We start from the raw sequence: 18,839 nt of genomic DNA, 5'->3' as shown, positions 1-18,839 counted from the left end.
TATATAACTTGACTATAAATTTGATTGTTGCAAATGACTAACTTCTAATCTGTCTTTATTATACTAAAAATAGGTTTTAAGGGCTAAAACCTTACATTTTTGAATGAGCCGCATAGGTTCAATACCTTAAACAAGAGTAGAAGCATATATATATATATATATGTGTGTGTGTGTGTGTGTGTGTGTGTATACATATACAAAAATAACTTCAAATATGTATCAATTTATAAACATTCATACCACCGTAAAAAAATTGAGTTAGTGATTATTCAAAAACAGTCTCAACAATCTACCCTTTTATCCCTTCATTTGTATATTATATCCTCCTTTCTCCAGTCTCCTTTATTTAGCTGCTTTCCTGACCATGACCAATAACAACTTGAAACCAACTCCTCTAAACAATAACAAACATCCATAATCCACCAAATGTCCAAAAACCACCCACCCTACCTCTTGGGAATGCAGGAAGCATGTTCTCTAGACTGCTTTATGTTGTCTGGGGGTAATGGCATCTTTAGGGGACCCTGAAAAATTGAAATAATGGTCAAGTCCTAGGAGAGCTAGTTGTATGCATTATTTTTTGTTTAGTCTCTGTGTGATAGGAAAATGTAGCTTTTATCTGAAGTCTTGGCTGGATAGTCTGTGAGGCTGGACCATCTCAGGTTGCAGCTTTTGAGTTATTCTGGATGCAGAATTATAAAGAAACTGCAACAGAAGCATTCAGTGAGACTGGATCACCTGGGCTACTTGTCTTCTTTGGTATCTGATTCTTTTTTTCTGAAAACACCATAAAGTCTTAAAGGTAATATGCATATGTTCATTAACACAAGTATGGAAATGTACAGTGTGTACAAGGCAACTAAAGATGATTTTCTGTTTTCTGTTTGAACAGGTAAATGATGTAGGTGGGTCATCTGTCTATCTGTTGCTTTCATTGGTTAATTAATAAAGAAACTGCTTGGCCCTGATAGGACAGAAAATTAGGTAGATCTGTTGCTTTCATTGGTTAATTAATAAAGAAACTGCTTGGCCTTTGATAGGCCAGCCCTTAGGTGGGTGGAGTAGACAGAACAGAATTCTGGGAGAAAGAAAGCCGAGTCAGGCACACCCTATAGCTCTCCTCTCCAAGATGGATGCAGGTTAAGATCCTTCCTGGTAAGCTACCACCTCGTGGTGCTACGCGCATTAATAGAAATGGGTTAATCAAGATGTGAGAGTTAGCCAGTAATAGGCTAGAGCTAATGGGCCAAGCAGTGTTTAAAAGAATACAATTTCCGTGTTATTATTTCCGGGGCTAAGCTAGCCGTGCAGGAGCTGGGCAGGAACACTGCCAGCCACTCCACACTACAGGTAAAAAGCACCCATCAACTCTGAAGATCCTTTTGGACTATATAACCAAACTATAAATCTATATCTGCATCATATGAAAAGATGGCATAAGTCATAAGAACTCTGTAGCAAACAAGATTTATTATTTCTTCTCCAGTCTCAGAGTTGGCCCTATAGTTGAAGGGTCAGCATATGTGTTACCTGTCCTATAGTTTTTCTTTCTTTTTTTTTAATGCATGTCTGTAGTCAAAATTTGGGAGGTCTCCCCCTATCAAATCTAATCTATGTTAATTTTGGGGAGAACCATAACTTTTTGTTTTCTGTGGAAACAAAGGCATAACTTCTCCCCCAACACAACACATTTCCCAACTTCAGTTCTGAAACCAATACATCTCTAAGATGAATAGGCTGGTTTAATTCAGCAGTCCCTTTCATAAACCAGTGTCTCTTAGCAGCTGCCATTCATTCATCATCTTTCACAAAATTCAAAGTCAGCAAAGCACCATACAGTATCCAGATACCCTGGGTATTTCCCATCTGTATATGGCTTATTTCTTTTATATTACTTTGCTCTCTCATTAGACTTATATTATTTTGCTCTCTCTTTAAAGACTTTATTATTTTTAATCTATGTTTCCTGTAACTGTCTGTACCCAGTTTTTACTGTATCTTTTTAAATATTTTCTCAGTCTGCACTGCTTTACTTGCACAACTGCGACCTTTCCTGATCACGTGATCAAAGCCTTAAACCCACCGCATGGCTCAGCACATGACACTGGCTGGCTGGAGGCCACAGGCAATAGCTGGGAGCCATGTCTCTCTGTTTGCTGCCCCCTGCCAGAGGGACTACAGACTAGGAAGCAGTGTCTGGCTCCCTGTCTGTGTGTTTGGAACATCTCTTTTTAAGCTTTCTCGGGTCCTACGTGGAAATATGTACCCCCTTATTGAATGCCATATGTAACAAGTGCTACTCTGTTCCACCAACCCACTGTGAAATAATGACACAGAGACTTCTTATTAATTATGAAAGCTCAGCCTATACCTTAGGCTTGTTCCTAACTAGTTCTTAAAGCTTACATTACTCCATTTTTATTCATCTATATCTTTACCATGTGGATTTACCTCTCTTTCATCTCACACCTTCTGTTTCCTCTCCATGTCTCCTGGCTTCTCCGGTATGCCAAGATTCCTCTTCCTCTCCTCTCTATACCTGGAAGTTCCACCTATCTCTCTTGCCTAACTACTGGCTGTTTAGCTTTTTTTTTTCTTCTTTTGGCTCCTTGGCTTTTTAACACATCTTCATACAGTTTACAAATACTCCACAACTGGTAGAATATTTGCCTAGCAAACCCACTCCTCTGCTTTGTAATGCTGTCATAGAATTTGTTTTCACAGATTTTTCTCATTTAGCTCTTTGATCTCAGCAGGAGTGACAAAGAGGCGGGGAAGGTGTCTGTACACTCTGGGTACTGGTGTAGCTAGCTGGAAGCCATGTGGGCCCTTCCTTCTTTTTCCTTCCCAAGACCAGGCTTCCCAGCCGCATTCTGGTCTCGAAGGCAGTGATTTCCCAAGGCTTCTGCTCCAAGCCTTTCCTTCCTTTCCTCTCTGCTGACCTGGAGGACCATCTCCCTTCTTTACATTTCCTGGAACAGGCTCTAATGTTCTCAAATCAGCAGTGATTCTCCTGGAGCTGCCGGGAACAAATGCTATCCATATGAGAATCCACACTTGAAAGAGCAGGCATTCCCTGCAATTGGGCTCCAATGGTGATTGAATGAATGCTATTGTTGTGTGTTAGACATTTTGCACTGGTAGTATGACATGGCTTCCCTCATTCGCTTGGATGTAAGGTAGTGAGGGGATTTTAAATGCATAGCTTGTGAGAATAGTTTGGCTGTGAGGAAGCAGAGAAAGGAGATGGCGTCAATATTATCTATACTGTGGTGCCCAGCGTTCACATTCTCCAGAGGTGAAATAATGTGACATCTCGCGTTGGTTTCCCTCTCTGGAGGCAGAGGACATAGAGGATTGCCTCTGGCTCATATTGATTCTCATGGCATCCCTCCCTTGGCATTGTGCTAACTCGTCTTGTTTGATTTTTGTCCCCATGAATTACATTGTTTTTCTCTTCCATTTATCTCTGGACAGGTGAATGAACCCGTTAAGGTTTGGCTGACCTCAGATACTGTGCTACTTTCTGTTGTGTAATAAGTACTTATCAGAAAGCAAGTTAAAAGAGAATGTAGGTTTTTTTTTCTGGCTTCCGGTTAGGAAGGGCATGGTCCATTGTGATGGGGAGGGCACACTGTAGGAATAGAAATCTAATTCTCATATCAGAACGGATCAGGAAACAGGAAGGAATAAGAAATGGATTCTGGAACTCATCTAGGTGTTTCTTTTTCTCTTTCATCCAGCCACCTTTTAGGAATGTGCCCCCAACACTGGGGTAGGTCTCCCTCTGTCAGTTACGCTCTCAGGAGAGACCTCCATGAAGGCTCCCAGACGTGTGCCTCAGTAATGGCCTGGATATTTTCCTATCCTAATTATGTTGATAATAAAAAAGGACCATAACAGATAAGGACATAACCACTGAACCCAGACATATCAAAAAGAGAAAAAGGTCAGAATGGTCCCCCAGGAGAAGCTGAAGCAGTATGCTGTGAAGTACTAGGAGCTTTTTGAATGCAGCTCTCAGGGTCCTAGAAGATGTTATTCTCACTGATTGAATTTTAACTGTGTCTACTAATTGGAGACAGTTATCAAGAAACCAAATGTGTAGAGCGTAGACATAAAGCAGCTTGATGTGGTTTTTGTGTGGCTTTCCTGCTTGGCTGAAGGCTAGGAGAGCCTGTTCTGTGCTGTCGCTGGGCACAGAATTGAAATGCATAGGAAGAAAGAAGTGGCAAGCACATAAATAAAAGTTTCCTAAACGTAGAATTTTCCAAGGACTCATTAGGAAGGGAGTTCATGGTCATAGGTGGTGTTGGAACACTAGGCTGACTGTGATGCTGTAGCACCGCGCAATGATCTCTAACCCCAGCTAGACTTGGGAGCCACTGGCTGATCCAGGCTGCAGCTCCTGAAGCAGGCCCACCCTCTCTTCTGCAGCTGTATTCTCCGTGCTCATGCGCGGTGAGGAAGCAGGGCAGGCCTCCAGTGGGGCAAAGCAAAGGGCTCCTCAGAGCTGAGAGAGGGCGCAGCTCTGGGTGTGTGGTTCTTTGTCTGATGAACTCTTAAGGGCTGATGTTGCCGGCTGATATTATAAAGCCTGTGTCTGCCTGCTTGTTCCAGAACTTGGCCTCCAGGTTCCCAGCAGAACAGAGTGAAGTCAGAAGACTCCAGAGGCTGAGCGCTGCCACAGACACTGGCTTTCCAGTGCTGTTCACTCATAAACAGATGAACCCCAGCTAATAGATGCTGCTGCCCTTAGTGACGGTATCAGGGGAGAAGGAGCGAGAAGGTTCATTTTTCTGAGGTTATTTTTTTTTCCTGTCAGAGCTCAGGCGAAAAGAGACCACCACCTCTTGTTGCAGAATATTATTTTAAGACGTATTACATTCGTTTATGCTGTGAAACATTTGTTTAATGATTTAAGGGTGTGTCGCATTCTTTTATGGTGCATTTGTTTAACTCTGTGAGGTTGTATTACTTTGCTAGTCTAAAACGCTAGGCAGGAGAAAGGATAGGTGGAGTTGTCAGGCAGAGAAAATAAATAGGAGGAGAAAAGAGAGGGGGGAAAAGAAGGAGAGAGGACACCAGTGGCCCTCCACTCAGTTACACAGCAAGCCATGGAGTAAGAAGAAAGGTATATAGAATAGAGAAAGATAAAAACCCAGAGGTAAAAGATAGATAGGATAATTTTAGTTAAGAAAAGCCAGCTAGAAACAAGCCAAGCTAAGGCCGGGCATTCATAAGAAAGAATAAGTCTCCGTGTGATTATTTGGGAGCTGGGTAGTGGACCCCTCAAAGAGTAAAGAGTAAAAAACAACCAACAACTCCTTGAGATGAGAGGATACAGGAGAAAGGGGGATACCCTAATCCCAGAAGCGCTGTCAGCTGGTAGGAGTCAGTAGCAATGTGGAGGCTTGATTAGGAAGATCTGGGATCACGTGTTCAGACAATGATGACTTTTTCTGCTGATGTTCAACCTCCTAACAGAACCTCAATGACCAATCCCAGAAGTTTGACTAGGAAGCTTGGGTAGTGGGTGTCCCCCCATCCCCATCCCCATGGGGAAGAGCCAGAGCAGGATACTGAGTGTTAAATGGGCCTGTAAGCAGCAGAGAATTTGGTGCCTCAAAAACCATCAATGGACACAGATTATGGGGAGCAGGGATGGAGGAATGATCCTCCCCTATCTTGACTACAACTTGGATCTTGAATAAATTTCTTTTAAAAAGGTATTTGGACTAAATATGGCAAACTGTTAGTTTTGTTTTATTTGTAAAATGGATGGCCATTTGCTCATTACACGTTCACGTGGATATTCCTAAATAATTGGAAATGTTTCTAAGAATGTTTTCTTAACATACTTTCTAGGAATAGAGTTCTAGATTAGTGGCAACAGTTAATGTTGTCATGTCCAGATTCCCTCATTCTCTGCGCCATTCCCACAAATGCCATTCTCTCTCTCTCTCTCTCTCTCTCTCTCTCTCTCTCTCTCTCTCTCTCTCTCTCTCTCTAGTGGAATTGTGTGACCTTTAAGGGCTCTTCTACCAGCAGCATTGACCTTTGCCATGGCATATCAGAGGGAAGAGCAAGAGGAGGAAAGAGTCAAGTCTTTGGGGAAAGAGGCAGGTACCTGCCAGGAGAAGGCTTGGGATGAGGAAGGCAGCAAATTGTCCTGAGCTCTCCCCAAGAGCATCCTTCCTTTGAAACTTATTGTAGCCACTTTCTACCTGGGGCCCTCAGCAAGTTCTTGGCTTCATTTCCTCTTCTGTGAAATATGAATGGTGAAAGTTGGACCCACGGCGTTCAGAAAGCTCTCCTGACTGCTAAATGTGTGTGGTGATTGTTATTTTTATTGTTTGATCTTTATATCCTCAGGATTACCAGTGTTTCTGGGGTAAGACAAACATTTGGCCAGATCTAATTAGTGAAAACCATTGTCCTGTCTGTGACAGGCTGCCTCTAGCTGAACATGAGGTTTAAATGCAGAATTGTCTTCTCGTGGCTGGCTCGGTGTGGTATCTGGTAGGCTTGGCAATGATAGGAGTCCTGAGGAGAGGATGGCACACCCGTGAAGAGGGCGACTGGGCAAACTCATCAGGTGAATCCGTGTCAGTATTCGGCGTGGAAAGGGAAGTCCTCAAGATGACTTGCCCTGCAGCAACAAGCATAAGAAGAAATTGTTCCCCAGAAGCAACAAGTGTGACCTAAGAGGCATCGCATCGTTCAGTGGTCTATTCAGCCCCTTTGTGCTCTCTGAGTCTCGGCTCCCATAAGACCATGAGGAAATGAGATAGGGCACACAGACCATGATGTCACCCAAAAGGATGAGAGGACTATTAAGGAAGGAGGGTCTGTAACAAACAGTGACCTGGTCACCAGTAGATTGTTATAATGAGGGATCATAAGCAAGTTGACACACAACTGGGGGCCTCAAATTCTCACATTGTCGTAAAGTGGGAAGTACAACTGAAATTGACAGATAGGTTATGAGTATTAAATAAGATACTAATATAAGCAAAGAGCTTAAAATGTCTGCTATATCCTAAACTAGTACTCAGTGGATGGTTGCTGCAATTAATACTGTCATCTTACTCTGTAGACAGAGCGACTTGGTAATACCCAAACAACCCCAGGCCCCATGTCTAGTAAGTGGTAGGGTTTCTAGTAGGAGCCAGCTAGGTTTACTTTTGAGTCCATCGATCTGTGACTCCACTCACAAATCCTGATACAAAGAGCACTGTCCTCTTAGATAACGCCCTGATCAGCCTCCTACTTAACCTGATGATACCTACATAAACAGGCCGCAGGACCTCCAGTTTCTGTTGCAGCTGAGAATGGTGGCCATCTCCTCATCACTCAGCTGGAAGTCAAAGACCTAGAAAGTTTCAAAAACATCCTTAGCAAGGAAAGTGTTGATGGGATCTAAGATTATAGGTGTTCCTCCCATTCAGGCATAATGCCTCCAAATTCTTCTCTAAATGCTGACTGGATAATTTAGAGATATCGGTGTCTGGGAAGGGGGGCTTTGTAGGTGTGTGCAGTGTGTGCAGTGACTGAAATCCTGAGGGCCATGTAGGAGACGCGGTTTTTTCAATCCATTGCATCACCTTCTACAAAAAGGTGTATGAGTAGACCAAGAGAGTCCATAGTTGACCAGGACAGTGTGGGCCTGTGATCTAAGTGCTCAAGGGTAACAGGAATCTCCTCAGTGGGACAAAGTTCAGATGTTTAGTCCTGACAGGCCTTTGCTGGTGCCTGCCTCCAACCCACTCATGGCCCACATGCATGTAATCGTTGCAGCTCTGTTGAGGCCAGCTAACTAGCACAAGTGTTGGTCAGGTAGTTAGTTGGAAGAAGTGAAGTCACACTGGCAAAGAAGGGGTGGAATTAAAGTTCAAGGACAGGATCTTTCCCAACCCCTCTCCACCAAGTGGGAATAGCAAATGATGAGGCCACATCTTACCTGAATATTCTCTTGTATGCGGGAGGGTGTCACAGACTTGGGGATCACCACCACATTCCTTTGGATGTGGAACCGAATCAGAACCTGTGTACAAAGAGGGGACATCAGGTATCCACTTACCTATGAAGAACCCCTCCTAGTGAGATAAATGGTAATTGTATTTCTCTGTGGCTTTAGCTATTATTAGAGACACTTGCCAGGCCTCATCTTACAGCCCCTGATGCTGGAGGCAGCACTGATTTTCCTAGATAGGAAGGAGGTGGGTAGCTTGTGGCCATGAGGCTGAGACTGTATCCAGATGGCAATGTTCTTGAGGCTGAGCCTAGGGATTTGACAGGAAGCTGATTGACAGAGGCAGCCCTTCCCTGACGCCAGTGGTTTTGCCTGGAGGTCCTAACAAACTTAGATTTCTCATTTCTTCCCCTCCAATGCGGTAAAAGAAGGCAATAGCAGTAAAACACACAAATACAAGAATGAATGGGTGGTTAGATAAAGGGGGAATTACTCCATTTTACCTGGGCTGCAGTTTTCTTGTGCTTTGCAGCAATCTCCTTAATCTTGGGAATCTCCAGTACTACAGGGTCTTCTGGCTTGACTCTAGGGGAAGAGAGAAGGCTGGCGTGAAAATCAACATGGCTACTACATGCCTATAAACATTACTGCCAGGACAGTGCCAAGGCTGAGCATGAAAGCCTTCTCCATCTGAGAGACAGGCAGAGAGACGGGGAGGGGAAGGGAGGGAGGGAGGGTGGGAAGGAAGAAAGGAAAGAGAGAGAGGGAGGGAGGGAGAGATAGAGATAGAGATAGAGAGAGAGAGAGAGAGAGAGAGAGAGAGAGAGAGAGCTTTTTGTCTCTCCAGGAGTCCAGCTATGGACCAGAGCTTTAGCAGTTGAAAAGTATGACCTAGCCATGCAAGACAGAAATAACCTCTTCTCTGAGTATCAGCCAGGACCACTGTTGGGTTTTCCAAAAATTTTTACAGCTGCATTCCCTCAGGTGGCTCAACACATTGCCAAAGATAGACACATTTTTTTCCTAGTGTCTTGGGAATTACTAACCAGTTACCAAATACTGTTTTAAGAATGTTAAAAGGAAAAGACACCATTCTGAAGCCTTACTGAGGTCTGTCTGGGGAACCCAGAGGGCTGTAGGCTGTGATGCCAATGCCCTTGGAGTGACAGTACTGGATCAGTTTCTCCTGGGTGAGAAATGGGTGGCACTCAATCTGCAAGAGAAAACATTGCCATTATTAGGGGACTAGGCCACTAGCCACTTTCTGAGTGGCTCAGAAAGACTTCTCATGAGCAAATACAAACAAAGACCAAAGGCAAATCATTGATAGATGTGCTCCAAACCAGACCCAGAGATCTGCCTCCCAGCTCCCTGAGCATCCTGAACACAGACCTCAGAGATGAGACTCAGTAGCTAGGATGGACATTGCCTCCCAGTGTTGAAGTTGTCCCAGACCAGGGCCCTTCACCAAAGGGAATTTACCTGATTGGTCACTGGCTTGTGTTTCAGTCCAGGCTTGCTCAGGAGCCTCTCAATCTGCAAGTGGTTGAAGTTGGAGACACCCAGAGCTTTCACCAACCCCTGGTCCACTAGTTCCTCCATAGCCTGTCACAGTGAGAAACATCAGTTAGATGGCTGCAGGAGGATACAGGGATGCTGGGTTGGCCTTGTCTTGGATAGGAGGAATGGCTCCCGTGTGACAAGGTCAAGTGAAGCACTAAAGGGAATCTCCAGCTAGACTGTGGTGCCTGCATGGCTGGTTCCAGGCCTTCTACCTGTCCCCTGCTCAGCTGTAACCAAGAAGGAAAACTGAAGTTCTGGCTTCTGTTCATAATTTTACCACCTTTCTTCCCTTTATTTTCCAGGCCCAAATCAAACTCTCTTTAATGTCTCTCCTGGGATCATACAATTCCTTCCTTCCCTCTTTGATTCCTATGCTGTTTGAACTGTCAAATAAACTGAGGTCCCCTAGCACTGGGGCTGATGGCTCATCCACAGAAACCTTAGCACGGAAAGAGTCTCAACAGCAAATACATTGTATATGCTTCAATCCTAGCAACTACTGGACAGGAACTTACAATGAATAGATTATAACTTCATATTTGGTTTGTAGCTGCTGCTCTAGGGTTGGATCACTATCTTTGGGAAAGTTTACAACAAGATCACTGTGGTAATAATCTATAAACCCTACATCCTTGGGTTGACTCCATTTGGGGCTAAGCAGGTAGTCAGTAGGATAGATTTCAGCCCTTTTACCGTGCCAAGATAGGCACTCTTACCAGGGCCCATATATCTTCAAGGCCTTCCTCACAGAACATCAAGCTGTGTTGGACAGCAACGAGAGGAATTACAACAGCAGATGGGTCTGGGTGTAGGCTGAAAATCCCAGATAAGTTGGGGGTGCTGAGGCAAAAGACTCATGATTTAAAGTCTACCTGGGCTTCAGAGGAAGATCAAAATCTGTCTATGTGACATGGAGAGACCAAATTTTATTCTCAGAAACTCATATCGTTGAGACAGAGAACTTTCTCTCACACAGGTTTCTGACCTCCACAAGCGCATATCAAATACATGAATAGAAAAGAGAAAAAAAAAGAAAAGAAAAGAGAGAAACAGGAGTAGTGAAGGTAGACACAGAGCTCTTGGGCTTTTTCATGCCATGGTGGAGGGTCAAGGGGTCCTGACAGAAGGTTTTATCTCTGAGCACACTCAGAGAAGCTCTGACCTACCTCCCAAGCATCCAAGAATGTGGATTTACTGACAAGAACGTTGCCTTTATCGTCCCTTGGTAAATATTCATTTCCAGCCTGTAAACGCAAGACAAAAACCTCATTAGGACCTACATATGGGTGCTTGTTTCTGCGAAGCAAGGTTTGAGGGCAATGGATTCCCAAAGAAAAATGCCCGCACAGCCATTTTTCACAGAAAAGTTCAGAACCATCTATGTGGCAGTCTGCTATGGGATGGAAACCCTGCATGTGACCCTCGTGGACAGTGTCTGACCATCTGTCCTTAGTACATTGTCAAAGCTATTATTGTCACCACGGAGATTAATTCAACATACCTAAAGCCATAGATACTGGGTGGGGCATTTTGGCTTCAAGGTTATTAGACGAGGGTCATATGAAAATGGCATGGCTAGCAGGGGAGGATACTAGCCAGTGTCTGTCCTTGCAGCCTAAATCTGAAATTTGGGATAGTATGCAGTCATCACCCATAAACTGGTCACATGTACAGCAGAATGAGAATTCACATCCCTTCAATTTCCCCCTACATTCACTTTTTAAAAAGATTTTGTTGGTTTTAGATTTTGCAGGGTTTTTGTTGTTGTTGTTGTTGTTTGCTTGTTTGTTTTTATGTGAATGACTATTTTGCCTGCATGTTTGTCTGTGTAACCACATGCTTGCCAAGTGCTTGTGGAGACAGGAATAGGATGTAGGATTCTTCAGAACTGGAGTTACAGACCGTTATGAGCCTCCGTGTGGGTGTTAAAAATTAAACCTGTATCCCCTAGAAGAGCAACCAGTGTTCTTAACTGCAGAGCCATCTCTCCATACCTTCCGCAACCCCTTTTCACTCTGAGGAACAAGCAGGAGTGGGTCCCAGGCATGGAGCTATAGTTTTTCAGATTATATTATCTGCCAGCTTTCCTATATTTGGGTTTTGCTCCCAGATGCCTCTTCCCCATGCAGGGGTGCTATAAAGGGCAAAAGGTTGATCCTTGATGTGTGTCATACAAGACTGTCCCAAGAGATTCGCACCCTCTCTGCTCAGGGGACTGGGCTGGGAATGAATAGGAAAGTGACAGGCCAACTGCTTTTATTGTGGAACAGTCTTTTAGTACACTGTAAAGATGCGTTGCTCTCATTGGTTTAGTAAAGAGCTGAATGGCCAATAGCTAGGCAGGGAGAGGTTAGGCAGCACTTAGAGAGAGAGCGAGGGGATGAGGAAGGGCAGGGTCACCAGCTCAGGCACAGCTGCTGGTTTCTGACATTTGCTCAGCTTCTACAGATGGGGCAAAGAGCAGCTCAAACCTGGAATCCCTGTGGCCAGTGAATTAGATACAGGTCCAGGTAGTCCAGCTTCAGATCCGTGAGGGTTTTCTGAAAGGCTTTCTTCACCAGGCTTTTCTCGAAGAAGGTGGACCACAGCTGCAGAGTGTGACATGAGGGTGTTAGGACGGGGTAAAGAAAGGGGCACTCCACAGTCACCCTCCCTCCTTTGAGATGTGCTGTTGATCGAAAACCAGGTCAAGCCATTGGTTTATAATACATTTAGTTAATATTTAGAATAGGTCACCAGCCCTCAACAAGGTCAAGGTCATGCCTATGTCCTCTTCCATGCTCTTGGTATTCTGTTTCATTTAGCACATTTGATTCCTAATTAGAAGTTGACATTCCTATATTAGTCTCTTGCTGTCAGTTCTCAGAGGGAAGAAATTGCGTCTGACCCTTAAAGTTCAAGCATCCTGATGCACTGGAGTAGATGACTCTTTCATTGCTCTGATCCCCAAGTCCATCAGTCATACCCACACCAACACTGGGGCTGTGTGTCAGACCCGTTACGATTTCCTTGAACAAGCATGGGCCAGCACAGAGCCAAAGCTCCCCAAATACCTCACGTTCAACACCTCTGTTTTTTATAACAATTTATAATTCACATGTTTTATTGGTTTGAAATAAAAGGAAATTTGTACGTGACAATAAATAATGCTCCCACCATTTTCAAACCACACATGTCTGAGAACATCAAGACCAGGGCCATCGGAGACCGCAATCGCGTTAAGCAAGCAGTAAGGTTCAGAGGCCATCCCAACTATACCCCTTACTGTCCCTTGGAGAGTAGATCCCACTGCTGAAAACAGGGAGGTCAAGAACACCAGGAGGCTCAATGAAGCCATCACTACTATAAGAGATCCAATACTGTAGGAGACCAGCATCAGCATTTTCTTACTAGTACTGATTTGGCATGGATAAACATCCAGAGATAGAACGAAGGTGGGTGAGAGATGCTGGGAGAATACAGCAGATGGGGGTGGCTGATAAACTCTTGAAGCTGCCCATTCCTAGATACTTCTACCTGCCTTGAAGTCCTGTCCATCAAGTGGGCCACTCTACCTTGCTGACAATGAAGAGATCCTCCCGCTTCACGGCCTTCTCCTTGATCTTCTCTTGGATGGCTTCCCCCACTTCATTCTCATTCTGATAGGCATAGGCGCAGTCAATGTGGCGATACCCAGCATCAATGGCGGCCTTCACAGCTTCCTTGACTTTATTAGGGGGAGACTGGAAGGCAACAGAAGAGACCCTTAGAAGCCATTCTTTCAAGTCTTCCTCTGGAAGGTTCCACATAGATCAGATTCTCAAAACCACAGCCTGGCTAGGATCTATTTTAAATAGACACTGGTGTCAGGAGTAGGGAAACATCCTTTGGAAAACTCTTTAGAAGACAAGACTGGATCATTTTATTAATTTTTATGGTTAGCATATAATATAATTGGTTTCATCTATTGATCTTCATTCATATGTTTTATCCTAAACTGTGAATTGTTTTTGTGATTATCACCCATGTTCTGTCTTAGCCAAAAATGAGTTCTTCTCTAATCTAAGCTGATCTTGAAGGCTTTTCAGTTGCTCCCCTTGCAACTTGCTGAAGACTAAACTCGAATCTACAGTGGACCAGAAGAATCCTCAGACCCCCAGACAGTTATAAACACTTAAACTATAGTTGTTGTAAGTTAATATGAACTCTCCCATGAGTAGAGTTCAGAGGCTGAGCAGGTTGCAGTTTTTTTATACCTTGACTGTAAAACAGCAGTCAAGACAGCCTACCTGATAAGGTCCTTACATTGCTTTCTTTCAACAATGAACATAAAGATTCTGGTGTACCGCCTGTCACTTAGTAAGGCATACATAGGGTTGCATATCCGTATGCAATCCATTATATATTCACTGTTTCAGGAGGGGGAACAAATAGGAAACTACACAGCAATGGATTTTCATTTCTGTCAATAAGAAATAAAAAACAAAAGAATATATGAAATAGCTTCTCCCAATTTCCACCAGCCAAGCAGATATTGGATTAGGAAAATAAACCCTTAAAGTTCACTTCGCAGAGGAAGCAAGATGACTCCTAGGGTAATGGGACTTGCTGCTAAATCTTAGGACCTGAGTTCAATCCCCAGCTCTCACATGGTAGAAGGAGAGAGCTGACGCATACAAACTATCCTTCCAAAGGCCACATGCACACCATGGCATAAAGGTAGTTGAGTGTGCAAATGTACATGTTTGCATGCACACAACCACACTAGCAAACTAACAAAACATGTATAAAAAAAGTTAAGCCAGGCATGGTAATACACACTTTTGATCCCAGCAGTATAGACGTAGAGGCAGGCTGATCTCTGACTTTGAGGCCAGCCTGTTCTACACAACAAGTTCTACGCTAGCCACAGTTACACAGTGAGACCCTACCTCCAGAAACAAAACTTAGAACTCGCTGTTAGTCGAGTATAATAGTGCAAGCCTGCATCCCAAGCACAGGAGAGACAAAGGCAGGAGAGGGGGATAGTAAGGCTAGAGACAGCCTGGAACGCATCACTGTCTGATTAAAAATAAAAGCAAAAAAAACGCTCACATTCTAGGTGTGGTGGCCCATGCTCATAATTCCAAGCATTTGGGAGGTAGAGGTGGGGGTGAGGGTCAGGAGATCAAGGCCAGTCTCAGCCAGTTAGTGAGCTCTAAGGCTGCCTGGGCTACACGAGCCTGTCTCAGACAACAGTAAGTAAATCCACCTCCCACCAAGTCTAGACATTCTTGCTGTAGTTGTCAAACGTAGAGAAGTGTACATAGAGATCAACAACTATATTATCATGGGGCCAAGGAATTGCTGCCAGCCACTCGGAAGCACTGGGGTCCAGGCTCAAATCCCATCCCCCTGCTCCTGCACCGGTGAACTCATTGTCCCTTTCCAGCAACATCCTGAAAACGACTCCTTGAGAGACCCTACGCCACTGCGGGAATTCTGAAAGTTCACCTCGGCTGATTTTTCCGGGTGAGTAGATTCCCTGGAGATCTCCAAGTGATTATTGGTTGCTTCCGTGGATGTGAAATTTCTGATATGGAGCAAATCTGCTTCGCTATGCCCTGAAGTGGGTTTTGGAGCATTTGGCAGGAGAGATGACTACAGCCAGCGTGGGACCCGAGCAGACTCCTAGCCCGGGCTCTCTGTCATCTTGAGCCGGCTCAGGCTTTAATGTGTGGGGAACACACGGGGGTGAGGGGGGTCCCTGTAAAAAGTGCAGGCGCCAGTTCAATAGCCTGGACTGGGGTCTGAGGCTGCCTTTTCCACAGGCTCCCAGGCCGCTCGGATGTTCCAAATGGAGTCCTTTCTTCCCCATGGACAGCAAGAAAAACTGGGTCATTTGTAACTCAGTGTTCTCTCTCGGAATAACCCAAACTGGAAACACACAGCTCAAACCTGTAAATTGTGAAGTAATTCAGAGGAAAAGCTTACAAAAAGACTAACTGCCTGGAGACGGTATTTTTGTTGTTCATTGTCAAGTCCAGAAACAGCTGGAAACCTGACACTTGTTTGGGAAGTTGTCAGCCAGCTGGGAAAAACCAGTCTGAGCTTTGAGGCCCGAAGCAGGGCAGAAGCTGAAAGCAAGCTGGGTCCTGGCTCTAGAATTCCAACCCCCATCCCCTGCAGACGCTGTGGAAAAAGGAGAAAATGCCCAGGATCACTCCCCACTTGGAAGAAGGAGTTTTCCAACGACTGCACACCTACCTTCCAGGTGCCCAGGCCCACGATGGGCATCCTGGCTTTGGTACTGAGCTCCACGAAGGTGGCCATGGTTGTTACAGAAACTGTCCTGAGAGAGCTGATAGGCACCTCTGGCCTACTTTAGGAAGCTGATAAAGGTTATGGGTCCTTGGGGAGGTGGGCTCCTCCCACTGGCAAACAGCCACAGCCTAAGGGTGGGCCTTGGCACAGAAAGTACATTGCTGTGTTTCGTAAGACAGAAAGTACATTGCGGTGTTTCGTAAGACTGATTAAACCCTCTGGAATGCAGAATCTCCCTGCTGCAGAATGCAAAGTCTACTGTAGCAGAACTCACGCGTGTTTGTGGACAGCAAGAACACGGCATGAAGAATGAATTGGTTTATTTAAGAAGGCCCATTGCTGTGAGAGTGGACACACGCAGTGAACCCTGTGACTGTTCAAGACGTTTTCAGCAGGGGGAGAATTCAAGAAAAAACTAGGAGGCTGTAGCAATCATTTTGATACGAGTTAGTACCAATAGCCCTCTCCTGCTGCCGGACCAGCCACATCAATTACTTTTGAAACCACTGTGTTTAGCCACAGTATTAATAACAAGGGCTGTCAGTGTGAAATTAAACAGACAATTGGCTGAAGTCCCCACAGAAAGATTTTTATGCGAGGTTTTAATAGTCTCTGTGCCAGGTGTAGCTCTGGGAGGGCTTGTGATTTCTTTTGTGTTCACACAACTGCTGTAAGATTGTGGGGGTGAGTTGTTCTAAATTAGAAATTATCCGTTAGTCGTTTGCACATGATCTTTTACTACTAAAATTCTCTCTCTCTCTCTCTTTCTCTCTCTCTCTCTCCTCTTCCCCCTACTTCCCTTTTTTTCTTTCCTGTTTCATTATTTGCTTTTCTTTCAGATTTGATAACTTGACCAGTTGTGTTCAGAATGAACTTCCATTTTTCCACCTACTTAATAAAAAAACCTTCTTGATTTTTATACAGTATAGAGAATATGAAAAATAAAGATGCTTATAAATGTCGAAAAATAGCTTTATCAAACTGTACAAGCTGCCGTTACTCAGTGCTATTTTCCTGTGTGTTGCACATGGTTTTTATTATAACAGTTGCTCTGACTATATGAATGTGCCTGCTTCTATATAATGTATTTTTCTAAAGTCAATCAGGCAGACAAATGTTCTCTGCATAAATAGAAATCACTTTAAATTACACCAAACATTGTAGTGGTTTTTGAGGTTCAGGTTCATGGACATTCATTTTCACTATACTTAGAGCTGTAGTTCATGTCCAGTTAGTTTCTAGTGTGGGTATATTTCAAGGTGTACCACTGTAAACAAAGCATTGAGTCGTTTTCCTTGGGCTAGATCTTCTGAAGCTGGAATTTATTTCAGTTTATCATGTGATATCTAGATCCTAGTTAATTTTTTCCAAGTAGGAGATTATCCCACAGCCATTTATAAAAAAACATAATCTCATTACTCTTGTTTATATTTCAATAGTCATTATAAAGAATTCTCAACTTTCATTTAATTGATGTACAAAACTAGAATAGGTGAAGGGTCACTCACTGGGGTGAGGGGTCACTCACTGGAGTAGAGGTGAGGGGTCACTCACTGGGATATGGGTGAGGGGTCACTCACTGGAGTATGGGTGAGGGGCCACTCACAGGAGTATGGGTGAGGGGCCACTCACTGGGACATTTTATACATGCTCCTCCACACCTCCTGAAATCTCACTGACATTTGGAAAGAAAAAATCCTACATGCAGCATATTTTAATCTATCAATCAAAGGAAACACAGAAGGCAGAGAACTAAGTTGAAGATACTACACATGTATAAAGATACTGCAGATTGCTTCATCTTGGCTATCACAATAGTGTACAGTGTTATAAGTCAAGAGCCATAACCTCTGATTACTAACAACCTCAATAACATCTACTTCAATAGCTGATCTGATGGACCGTATCTCTGAACTTAACACACCTCTAGCCTCCAACCGAAGAAGGGCTGGGGAATCTTTAGGCCAACTGGGAAAACTGGGCTCGGCCCCTCTAAGGGGGCATCCTTTGGGATCCAGGCCTGGATGCAGGAAAAGCAAAAGCAGTTACTGCCTCAAAGTGACAGAGATAGATAGACAGGAAAGGACCAGCCACATACAGAGCAACAGAGGACAGGATGACAGACTTTGCTCCCACTAAGGAGCTGGGAGCGGTTCCAGGTCTGGGAATCTGCCCAGGGACTCTGGGTTGGAAGTCCTGTAGGCTTCCAAGACCATTCCCTCTCCAGACTTCTGCCTTCCTTTTCTCCCTGATTGGTCCTGCTAGGGGTGTCCTTCTTAGGGTAGACTCTTTCCTCCTGCCAGCTGAGCAGTAAGTAGTTTGTAACAGCTGGCTAGGGGGTGGAGGGAGAAAGGAACTGTGGGAGGGGAGCAGTTCTAGGCACAGGGGATTAGAAGGTATGTGCAAAGCTTCGTGTGTGTGTGTGTGTGCGTCTCTATAGACTACATTGCAGCTATAGTGCCTCAAAGGCTCTGGAGAAAGGTGAGGAGAGCCACGTACTTCAGGACATGGGTACTCATGTGAGAGCCATCTAAGACAGAACAGATTGGAAAGACTCAATGACCTGAAAGGTACCTCCATGGAAGATCCTTCGGACTTTTACCTTTGTTTTATTTATCTATAACCATCCTCCGATTAATGAACTATATGGAACGTTAGAATCAACAACTGAAACATCTGCTTTGGAGGAACTGAAAATCTGTCCACAACAGTCAAGTGATGTATTTTATAAGTCAACTCTCATGTTGGCCTGAGTATTCATCAGCTAGCCCTCTGTAGCTCTATTGTGGAAGTGGGCAAGAGGGCAATACAGACAATTATTGGCAAGCGTTTCCTCTTCATCACAATTCTTGTTTTTCCTTTATTTATTAATCTTTTAGGCACAACTGTATATGATGGGAACAGCAAAAGTCACAAGGCCAGCAGAGCTCTTTGGCAAAGATCCAGCAAAGCTGAGTCACATGATGGCCGCCATGCCACCTTTGATTTTCATCTCCCCCAGTTGCATACTTGGGGGACT

At 44.3% G+C, this 18,839-nt stretch overlaps 1 protein-coding gene across 1 annotated transcript; it reads right to left on the bottom strand.

Annotated features, from left to right (window-relative positions):
- Positions 1 to 6,328: 6,328 nt before the first annotated feature.
- On the bottom strand, positions 6,329 to 16,006 carry LOC102001225 (aldose reductase-related protein 1-like). Its single transcript, XM_005365805.1, has 10 exons — positions 15,764 to 16,006; positions 13,093 to 13,260; positions 12,010 to 12,126; positions 10,705 to 10,782; positions 9,458 to 9,580; positions 9,082 to 9,188; positions 8,479 to 8,560; positions 7,964 to 8,047; positions 7,293 to 7,375; positions 6,329 to 6,652 (listed from the first exon to the last, which is right to left on the bottom strand). Exons 1-10 carry the CDS (start codon positions 15,827 to 15,829, stop codon positions 6,610 to 6,612), a joined length of 951 nt encoding a protein of 316 aa, XP_005365862.1. The 5' UTR covers positions 15,830 to 16,006; the 3' UTR covers positions 6,329 to 6,609.
- Between the last annotated feature and the right edge of the window lie 2,833 nt (positions 16,007 to 18,839).

This window comes from Microtus ochrogaster, unplaced genomic scaffold, assembly GCF_000317375.1.
Source record: "Microtus ochrogaster isolate Prairie Vole_2 unplaced genomic scaffold, MicOch1.0 UNK4, whole genome shotgun sequence".
Taxonomy (NCBI): Eukaryota; Metazoa; Chordata; class Mammalia; order Rodentia; family Cricetidae; genus Microtus; species Microtus ochrogaster.
The sequence above is the reverse complement of the archived record's forward strand: the minus strand, read 5'-3'. Positions and strand labels throughout refer to the sequence as shown.